This window comes from Dendrobium catenatum, unplaced genomic scaffold, assembly GCF_001605985.2.
Source record: "Dendrobium catenatum unplaced genomic scaffold, ASM160598v2 fragScaff_scaffold_601, whole genome shotgun sequence".
Lineage (NCBI taxonomy): Eukaryota > Viridiplantae > Streptophyta > Magnoliopsida > Asparagales > Orchidaceae > Dendrobium > Dendrobium catenatum.
The window spans coordinates 319,461-330,583 of record NW_021319063.1 but is presented as its reverse complement, the minus strand read 5'-3'; the positions used below and the strand labels follow the sequence as shown (position 1 = coordinate 330,583).

General features: G+C 36.4%; 1 protein-coding gene across 2 annotated transcripts; it reads right to left on the bottom strand.

Annotated features, from left to right (window-relative positions):
• Positions 1-109: 109 nt before the first annotated feature.
• On the bottom strand, positions 110-5,924 carry LOC110116291 (probable disease resistance protein At4g33300). Of its 2 annotated transcripts, none has more exons than XM_020849814.2 (5): positions 5,149-5,924; positions 4,058-4,452; positions 2,986-3,341; positions 2,682-2,893; positions 110-1,134 (listed from the first exon to the last, which is right to left on the bottom strand). In XM_020849814.2, exons 1-5 carry the CDS (start codon positions 5,807-5,809, stop codon positions 302-304), a joined length of 2,457 nt encoding a protein of 818 aa, XP_020705473.1. In that variant the 5' UTR covers positions 5,810-5,924; the 3' UTR covers positions 110-301. The 2 variants fall into 2 exon arrangements, with proteins under 2 accessions (XP_020705473.1, XP_028550774.1); XM_028694941.1 differs by lacking the exon at positions 5,149-5,924 and adding an exon at positions 4,919-5,024.
• Positions 5,925-11,123: the final 5,199 nt, after the last annotated feature.

Below are 11,123 nucleotides of genomic sequence, written 5' to 3'. Positions count from 1 at the left end.
GATTGGTGCTACTTCAAGCAATTCTAGCTGTTGAATTTGCCCTAATATTACTAAGTTTTTATTTTTGGGACATTCAGGTCAATTAAGACAAATTCTCACACACATCACATACATAAAACTCAAACTCAAATCCTCTTAATTGATAGCTAAAGCCCCCAATCAACAGACCAAAATAAACTACGTATCACTAAGTTACTTTAGTCTAGCGAGACAAGCAAATTGAAGCAATTAAAACAAAGCTTTCTAAAGCACTTCTAAACGCACATATGTACACTCATACACAGAGGCAAACAAGCAAAGATCACTCTACAAGCCAGTCCAGATTGAAGCATTCCTCAACTACCTGAACCTGAAGCTCTGGTATATCTTTCTCTCTTTCCTTCCACAACAAAGCCATCTCTTCATCACACACCACATGAAGCGATGAACTTCGCGATGCGAAAATCCTCGGGATATCTCTCAACTGCAAGCATTCTCTCATGTCGATTCTCTCCAGACTAGCCAATTTGCCAAACTCATCTGGAAGGTATTTGAGATTGATACATTGAGAGATGTCCAGGTACTTCAATCTTTTCAGCCTGGAGATAGAGTGAGGAAGCTTTTTCAAAGCTGGGCAAGCAAAAACTCTTAGGATTTGAAGAGAGTCCAGTTTTCCGAATTCGGATGGAAGTTCCTGCAAGTCATGGCAGTTGGAAATGCTCAGGTTCTCGAGCGATCGCATTTCGCAGATACTGGAGGGGAAGTCAGTAAGATCCATGGAGTGATCTATGGTGACATGAGAGAGCTGGGGGAAGGTGGTTTGGAGGTCAACTGTGGAGTCTTTGAGGCTATCTTTGAGTTCACAGAGGACAAGAGAAATCTTTCTCAGGTTCTGTAGAGGGACTGTGGTTCTGGGTAAAGGTGGCACAGTTATCTTCTCAAACCAGAGGCTCCGCAAGTTGTTAATGGAGGTGAAAGTGGATATGTTTCCGAGAATGGCAGAGGATGAGCCATAGTTGTTCAGAATGAGTGACTTGAGGTTTGGCATGGTAGTGAGAAATGGAGGAAGGAAATATGTGCATGCTGAAAAATTGATCATGAGAACCTCGGCCTTGGGGCATTTTATAGGCAACCAGTCAAATTCTTTCATTTCACCTGTAAGGGAACGAGGATCATTTTGTGAGCAGTGTTAGAGTTATTAAAATTAGAAGGATTAGCATACATAGCACCTAAGAGATTAAAATTTACATATTTAACTAGACTTCACTATGCACTCCATTTAGATGATTAACAGATCTAGCTTGATCTAGTCAGACACTTGCCAAATCTTGCCATTGCTGGACTCGTCAATGCCTTCTCCCATTAAACTTATGCGTGTCAAGCTCCTGCACGACTTTGAGCTCCGGCTTGGACTTGTTGAGGCATTCGCCTGCTAGCTCCCGTGCCCTTTCCTCGCTTCTTTGTTGCCAAGGGCTTCAAAAGTTTCTATAGGAGTGGAAGAGAGAGAGAGAGAGATAAAGATGAGAGAGGAAATATGACATCAAGAGGCAGAGATCAGCAGCATGTGAAGGTGTTAGACCGGTCTGTCCGGTCTATATGGGACAGGCTCAACGTAACAAGAGGCGGAAGAGTCCGCCTCCTGTATGAGCCGCATAAACCACAAGATCCACGGGAGCCAATTTGTAAGGGTTTTTTAGCGAGTTAGGAGGTAAATTTGAATGTAGGGATTGTTTAGAGATTTTATTTTTGATTGTATGCATTAAATAATTTGTTTTCCTAGGGTTAGAGAATCTTGAATTTCGCTGAAATTTGATATCTCTTAAGTTTAGGTTTCCTTTGAGCTCTAGTGGCATCTAGAGAATTTGGGAGAGATCGATCCTCCTCTCGAATTGAAGTTCATATGTATCTTGCTATTTTTCGTTTCTATTTCATCAAATAATACAAATTATCTACTATTTTCGTGGATTTGTGTGGATTTTTGTGGAGAATTCTGGCTGTTTTTTGAAGACTGATAGGAAATACTTGAGATCTACAAGTGTTTCCTATCAGAAGGGTGACGGCGTTGACAGCAAATGAAGATGGGATTGACGGCATGGTAAAGTGATGATGGGAATTGTAATGAGATTTTTTTTAATGCTATGTATATAAATAATAAAATTTAGATGTTAAATATACAAATATGATATTCTAGATGCTATATATGTGTAAACCCTCCGTAAAATTATTATGATACATATCAATATTATCACATATGTTTATTATTTATTAAAAATTTATAATAATATATGTTTATTATTCTTCTTTATCGGATTTTTCTTATTATTTTCTCCTCTTACCTTTATATAAATTTGTTTTCAATAATTTTAGCATTCAGCCAAATAAAGAAAGTCTTTTAAATTTTCCAACTGTCAGTTTATTCTAAGGAGTAGAATCTAGATATCCTGATTAATTTATGGCTCTAAGCAAAGAAGCTGTGGGGTCCACGCACAGACAGCCAAGTTGAATAAGTCACTAATTTATATTGACTGCTACACAATAAGAAAGCGAAGCAATTGACTGAGATTCATGGAGTATTTAGAAAGAATATAAAATAATATCCTGAAATTTTGTAGGTTGTCTCATAATCTCATATCCCGTGGTTCAATTTAGAAATAATTTGTAATTTGTAGGCACCCAATTTTCTTTGAAGTATGAATAAATACCTGTATGAATTGAAACAATTTGTGCTTCAAATGACTGATCATAATTCCTTTCCCAATCCTTTGGGAGTCTATCTTCTCTTCTTGGCATGATCAGCCTCTTTCGGCACTTCAAAGGCTCACGATTGTTCATAAAAAGAGCCAAGTCTCTCAACACATCATGCTGGGTAATGGAAAGCTCACAGTAACTGCTATATATGTCGCCTGCCCTGTTCCTGAAAAATAGACAATCATAGCATGCAAGAACATAATAGAAATTACCATGAACAATTTCAGGAAATATGCTGAGGAAATTTGAATGACTTACTGTGTATCCTTCACCAGAGTAAGGAGATTCCTGTTCGAAAGTTCAACCAGTATTGCAAATGCATCTTCCTCATCAAGATCATGTATCTCCATCCAGAGATTGATCAGAACGTCCAAAGGGATCTTTTTATCTTCTGGAAACGAGCCCAAGTCTAGAAAACACTCCTTAAACTTTCCTGCTAGGCATTCAATGCTTGTAGCCATTCTTTCAAGAAGCTTTATCTCATGAGAGTCTGATATAGCTTCTCCCCTCGACAGTCTGTTTTTGGCACTGGCCCAGATCTTTGGAGGCTGATTTCTCAAAGAAGCACCAATCACTTTTAGAGCCAAAGGAAGCCCTTTGCATTCAGCCACAACCTGTAGTCAAAATAAACATAAGAATCTGATGAAGCAGCACCTTACACAAAGTAATTTAGGTACACTTAATTGTCATTTTATGGCTTTACCTAGCATCCTCAAATAATATTCAGGTAATCTTTTATTTGTTCAACACACAATGAAAAAATTTAATTTGTAGTCTCATCAACCATATTGCTATTAGACCAGTCCATTGGACCTGTCCACGCGGGACCGGCCCAGGCGGAACCAAGGCGGAACCTCAGCCTCTTTTAGTGGCCGACCACACCGTAAGCGCCAAACGATCTTTTTAGGTAGCATTCTTTTAGGGTTTTGGGAGGGAAATTTGAATGTAGGGAGTGTTTAGGGATTTCCTTTTGATTTGTATGCATTAAATAGTTTGTTTTCCTAGGGTTAGGTCATCTTGAATTTGGCTGAAATTTGAGATCTCATAGATTTAGGTTTTTTTTTGGGCTCTAGTGGCGTCTAGAGATTTGGGAGAGATCGATCCTCCTCTCGAATAGAGGATCAATTGTATCTTGCTATTTTTCGTTTCCCTTTCATCAAATAATACAAATAATCTACTGTTTTTGAGATTTTGTGCAGATTTTTGTGAAGAATTCTCGCTGTTCTCAGAAGATTGATAGGAAATACTTGTGATCTACAAGTGTTTCCTATCAATTGCTTGACATAATATAATTTCAAACATACATAACATCTTCCAAACACATACATACCTGCTTCACCAAATTCTTATCAGCAGTGGCTGGAATTGACTCCTGACCAAAAGCTGAGCAGCAGAAAAGGGACTGAGATTCATCTTCTGCCAGCAACTCCAATTCATGTGTGTAGCTGATGATGGTAGGGAACTTGAACCTTGACACAACTAGGGTTTTGCAACCGGGTACTCTAAAAACAAGTTCTTCAAGCTCAGTTTGTGACCAAACATCATCCAACACTATGAGAGTTGGCTGTTTAACTCTCGGTTTTAAATCGATCTGCCATTGAGGTATATGTTTATACATACCAATAACCATATTTCCACTGATCTGCTCCCAAATCTTCAATTTCAACGTCTCTAAGTTTGGGAACTGGGAAACCGTCTCAAAGAAAATTCTCTCACCAAAATAATCTGGAATATTCAGTAGAACAAAATATTAACATTGCAAAATCCATGAAAATAAAAAAACCTTGATGAAATCATAATGAATGAAAATTGTCACGAAATGATAAGAGAATGTATTTTAAACACAAAATATAGCTTAATTATACATTGCAAAATAAATAACATCCATATCTCCACAGATACAGTACAACAGCAAGAATTGGAGGTGCGAGATTCGTTAGATATTATCTTTTGTTAAGTTTGCAAAACCTAGAAAGAAATACAATTTAGAAGAGCTGCTGCTGCTGCTGCTGCTGCTGAATCCCAAAAAACTGGTAAGAAGAAGCTGGTTATGTCAAATTAAATGGAGAAAAAAAAAATCCTCTTAAGGAATTCCTCATAGAAATCTATAAGAGGAATTCTTTTTTAGCATTAAATTTGTATGAAAATATGCGTTATGCATGGGATTTGTGCTTTATCATATTGCGCATACCTCCATACACATTCCACGTTAATTCGAAAGCTGAAAGAAATTTCTTGGTGGAATTTAGTCCTAGAATAGAGGATGTAGACGCTGATTGTAGCTTTATATAGCAGAACTAACAAAATCCCCAAATCTCACAGTAAATTAGTTAAAATTTCATAGAAAAATCAAAATCAAAAGACAACCCGCAAGATAAAATTTTAAAATTTATATAAAAAAAAGGCGAGAAGAAAGCATACTTCGAATCTGTGCATCCTTACATATCTCCCTCGCCAGTGTCGTCTTCCCACTCCCTCCAATACCACAAATTCCCACCACTTCTCCTCCCCCAACATTCATCAACACATCTTTAATCCTCTCCCTCCCCACCAGCACTCCAACCCCCACCACCTCCCCTTCCCTCTCCCCAACAAATCCTAACCCCTCTATCATCTCCAAAACCCTAACCCTCCCTTCCCCGACCCCCACCGCCACCGCCTCCTCCACCTTCCTTTCCAATCGATCAAATCTGACAGACGATTCAACCCTCATGTGATGAACATCAGCCAGTATATGTGCCGGCATCTGCCGCTGAACCCAACGGTTAATCTCGCTCTCCACCTTCTCCATTTTGCGGGCAAGCTGAACGCTGCGGTAAACGTTAAAACGGCTGGAAGCTGCGACTTGGCGGGCAAGATTGAGGCCGTGGCGAAGTAGTTCAACGAGTTCGGAGAGCTGTTTTTGGCGAGATTGGGGCAGTTCGATGCCGGAGAAGCGGATCTCGGTTATGATGGGAAGGAGGGCTTCTACGGAGCGACGGAGTTGCTCGGCGCTTTGACGGCACAGGTAGACGCGGCGGACGACGTTGATGAGTTCCTTTACGAGTTCGGTGGCGATTTCGCCAGCGAAAAAGGTATCCATCGCCGGCGGCAAGAAGCCGTCTTTTGCGGGGCGGAGATGGAGTGGTAGCTGTCAGTGGACAGAGAGACGGGAAGGTAAACAAGGCGGGAGGAAGGATACTTTGTCGATAAAATTTACACTAATAAGCAATTCCTCTTGAACTGCACTGCCTTTTTCTTCTATTTGGTTAACCAGATTGGTTCGTCTGGGACAATTTTTTTACTGTTTTATAAAGTAAAATTTTTTTTTTTTTTAATTCAAACTTTGTTTGGGACGGCATTTTTTATGAATTCTTAAAATAATTTTTAGTATAAAAGATTAATTTTTATACTAAAAAATTGATTTAAGAAACAATAAAAAAATATCTCAAAGAAAGTGGGACGGCTTTCTTAGCCATTCCGAACGAACCCTAAATGACATAACAAAGCCTCGTGACTGCTACGGGCCCCATTGTGCCCTTGCTTGCTGCAGCAAATCTTATGTGCGTATGTGCGTTGCATCGCCACATATTGAAGTTAACAAATGTTAACTAAATTAAGGTTTTATTTGTGACAGCTTTCTTACTGCTTCTTAAAATATTTTTTATACTAAAAAGTTGTAAGAAGCAATAAAAAGTCATTCAAAACGAAGCCTAAGTGTATAATCAATTGATTAAAAATGTTGACTATTAATTAAGAGATTTTATATTTAAAGTTTTCATATAAGAGTTTATTTTGATGGACTGAAAAGTTCCTCAACAAAAAAAATAACAAAAAAATTTATATGTTAAGTATATAAATAAAAAGACCTTAGTTTTATAAGTATAAATCCTTCTGAATATATCGCTTATCTTATGTTTACTCATATATGTGACAAATTATGTTTTGTAAGGCTTTATATTGTTTGAGAAATTTTATTTTATACATATTATGACATTCTAAATTTGAGAAATATGCTTACTAATTTGTTACTTGGAAAAATTATTAGGTGCAGAGTGTGCACCATCCGCACAAGCACTTACCTAGTGATACCGAGTGTCGGTACCTAACTGGGTATAGTGCTTGTGCAGACGGTTCTCCCCGTCCGCACTCCGCACCTAATAATCTCTCTGTTTCTTCAAGAAATATATCCAAATATTTCTTTTGGATAAAAATGTTATGGATTTTGATGAGATGCTTCGATTTCTACAAACGATCTTTCAAGCAAAAAATTTATTGAACCTCCTATTTTATGTGCCTTCTTCTCCGATTGTTTGTAAGTGATGATTTTGAGGCAAAGTTCCAAAGCAATGTTTTTATCTCTATATTTTTTTTTTCTCTGCTTAGCCGCCATTTGCCGTTGAAGGTTAGTGAGGGCATCTCCAACGGAAAAACTCATTTTTCACTCCAAAATGCAGTAACTTGTCTCCAACCGAACTCCATTTTCTAACATCAAAAAAAGAATATTCCTAGTATATTCTTTTCCATATTTTATTTTACATATTTTTAATCATTAATATTATTTATCGATTTTTTGAATTAAATCTAATATAATTAAAACAAATTGGCGGGGGAACAGCGTCGCACTGTTTATTGGCGACCGAAAGCCGTAGAAAATAGCGCTCCGTTGGAGCGACATTGAGCACGGCAAACACTCGTTTGCAGATCCATTGGAGATGCCCTGATTTCATATAGGTACATTCTTAACCTTAAACCTAGAATAATCAAAACTTATTTTAATAACGATCAAAATATATTCACCACGATCAAATATCCTTTGAAGTTTGTTTGTATTTTGGAACCATGATTGAATAATAGTTTGTTGCGTCCTGGAATATTCGGGCGATAGAGAAATATAAAGTTTAATGTCTTAACTTTGTACGAAGATCTAACACATAATCAAATAAAAGAGTCGGGTGTAGCATTTATAAGAGTCACCAGAGCTTTTATGTGGAAATCCCTGAAAATGGAGAAAAGCCATGGGGCCTGGCCCAATTTGAATGAATTTACTAGCGTTTGCAATTGATTACAAATGAGGTCCTTCGTTAGGGGGAAAGTCTTGGCTTGATGTAATAAATATACATCGTATAGAGTTCATTACATGGTGGGAGTTTGAAGAATCAGTGTTGACATGTTCTCTTGGTTGACAAGACTATAGTTAGCAGGTGATGTAGGTCGGAAGAATTGTAGTCGGTGGGCGACAAAGGTCTAAAAGATCATAGTCGGAGGGCAACGTAGGCCTAAAAGATCGTAGTCAAGTGACGATGGTTAGAAAGATAGTAGTCGGTGAGTGACGGTGGTCAGAAGAATCACAGTGCAGTCGACGTGCGAGCGATAGTGGTTTGAAAGACCGTAGCCGAGCGATGGTGGTCGGAAGGATCGTAGTCAGACGACAGTGGTCGAAATGATCGTAGTCGGTGGGTGACAAATATCGGGAAGACCATATTCAAATGATGATGGTCTGAGTGGATCGTAGCTAGCATGCTACGGTGGTAAGAGTTGACCATAGTTTGATGACGATCAATAGCCGGGCGAGAGTCCAACAACAATCTGTGGCCGGGCATAAGTTTAACGATAGTTGGTGGCCGGACTGAAGTTCGATGACAATTGGTGGTCGGGCATAAGTATGGTGAAAATTGGTGGCTCGACGAAGTCCAACAATGGTTGGTGGTTAGGCGGTGGTCGAGGAGGAGTATGGTGGTAAAAGAATTATTTGATTTCTCTTCCTCCCCTTTCTTGCTCGGCCCCTTCAATGAAAAATGAGCGGTTTATTTATAGTTTCAGGGGGTGGCATGACTAGTAAATAGATAAAAGATCAAGGACATGTTGAGAGTGTTTTGAATGGACGGCCGATATCGAGTATTTGTTTATCTTAATGATAACATAATTTGATGATCGATAGCTCATTGGATTTTTCTTGTCGAGCTGCTTGATTAGATTATAAGTATGCTACATTTAGAAATCGATTGATCATCAAATTAATGGTTTGAACTTTCCACACTTCTGGGCCTCAATTTGGACCCATATGGGCTCAGATTGAGTCGAATTTGGTATCGTTGGGTTCATCTTTTCAATACATTCATTTTGACTATATATTTGCTGGAACACATGTTTAGATGGTTCCGAATTTAAATTAAAAAATTTTCAATTCAAAATTATCGAATAAGGTTTGGAAGTTTTAAACTTCTTATTTGAACCTTATTTGAAACTTATTCCCAAAATGCTCATACATAATGGAAACATTTTTTTTAATAAGAATGATTAATGTTTTCTTATGGTTCAAAAAATATTCAGTGAACTCATTTGAGTTATCCTGGTATGCATGTAAATATATGCTCCAATTAAATATAAAGTTTGGGGTGTGATGAAAAAAATTGACATCATTACTTTAAATATAATAGAGGCAGGTACATAACTGCCAAAACTTACATATATATATATAAATCATACATGTAGAGAGGCATTACATTGCTTTCAATAGATGTGATCTTGATTTTTATATATGTTCTGCTAAATATTAATGCAAAGCTTGATGGCCTGAATTTATAGATACAGATCAAAAATACACCTGCTATTCTTCTTGATAATGGATTTAGAGCTTCTCCAGCCGTTCGGCAAACAGGCGAATGGAGAGTCTCAGACGTCGCAACCGAACTCCATTTTTGCCGGCATTCAGTCACTGATGAACAATGCGACGTCCACTGTTCACTTTCGCCATTTCTTTCTCTCTACCGAACTCAGTTTGAGAAAGGCGCGAAAGAAACGACGATGATTTCGGGCCAAAATGGCGTTCCAATGGAGATAAATCACGACACTTTTTGATTTTACTGCATTTTGCAGTGAAAAATTAGAGTTTCGGTTGGAGATGCCCTTAGTCTCGGCAAAATTTAAGGGCACATTTTATAACGATATAGATTTCGTCAAATTAAGGCACTTTATAATGATATAGTTGTATTTTTGATATTATTTTTTATTTAATTGCATCAAAATTTTTATCTACTATGTTATAGCTATTGCGACTGCACTTAGTATGTTAATGTAAAGTTTTATAACTGCTTCACTTTAATATAAAACTTTTTATTAAAATTTTATCCGTTACATAACTCTCCTTGGCCTATTGGTTGAGAGCTTAGGCTTCCAACTAAGAGGTTCAGGGTTCGAGTCTATGTGTATGCGTTGTGTGTGTGAGTTTGCCTTAAATGGCCTAAATGTCCCAAAAATTCTTACTGCTTTTTAAAGCAGTTTTTTAGTATAAAATTTTTTATTTTTATACTAGAAAGGTGCTTTAAGAAGCAGTAAGAAAGCCGTCTCAAACGAAGCCTTAATCAAGAGGTCTTGCATTCGAGTCTTGTATATATAATATGTTGTGTGTGAATTTGCCTTAATCATCATAAATATTTTGGATGAGACTTAAAATCTTGACTATTCATGTGATATATTGATATTCAACTTCATAACATTATAATAATATTTTATTACTTATTAATATAAATTAAAGAGAAGACAAATAATAATAATATGATAATTTTGAATAACTCATAATAATATTAAAGTACACATTAATATGATAATTTTCACTAATTCATAATAATATTAAGTCATACAATCCTATATATGATTATTTTAGACAATTCATCATACTAATATGACCCTTTCACTATAATAATAATTATTAAAAAAATCAATAAAGATAATTACTTGGAAAAAATAGATAAAAATTTTGATCAATTTCTAATTAGGGCGCGTTCAAATCTAATTGATTTATTTTAATATGAGCATAATATAAATTTTAATTGATTATTCATTCATTAATTTTTTCATGAAAAAATTAATTACTTTAAGATTGACAAGAATTAATTTCATCAAATTATTTTGATATAATTTTCTCTTAAGGGACAATTTTGTTTGAAGTAAAATGATGTCAACTATTCCAAATATATGGATTCTTAAAATATTGATGTTTGATCTGTAAAAAGGGCGGAACTGTGTACTGCTGAGGGAGGGCAATTACACCCTCCCTTAAAAAAATTAAAACTCTTTTGTATAGTAAGGATTATTTGTAATCTTTTTTGATAGATTATTTGAGCTCTCCATTACATTTATTTTTTACTTCATATCAAATAATAAAAAAATAACTTATATTTATTTTACATTCATCCGAACAACTATAAATATTTTCACGCAAATAAGCCCCTAAGTTATTTGAGAGATTATTACATGCGGAGTCCGGACGGAAGAACTGTTTGAATTCTATGAGGGTACACAGTAAATATAAAAATTTATTTTTACTATTATTTGTTGTGTATCCTCACATAATTTAGACAATTCTCCTATCCATACTCAACACGTAATAATTTCTAAAATAATTTACTAATAAA

What these genes read in the sequence shown, in the direction of transcription:
- LOC110116291 (XM_020849814.2), bottom strand. Translation starts at nt 5,809, where the DNA reads ATGGATACCTTTTTCGCTGGCGAAATCGCCACCGAACTCGTAAAGGAA. An exon ending in TAAGGATGCACAGATTCGAA is followed by an intron (nt 4,453 to 5,148) that starts GTATGCTTTCTT and finishes TGAATATTCCAG; the next exon opens with ATTATTTTGGTGAGAGAATT. An exon ending in ATAAGAATTTGGTGAAGCAG is followed by an intron (nt 3,342 to 4,057) that starts GTATGTATGTGT and finishes TTTTGACTACAG; the next exon opens with GTTGTGGCTGAATGCAAAGG.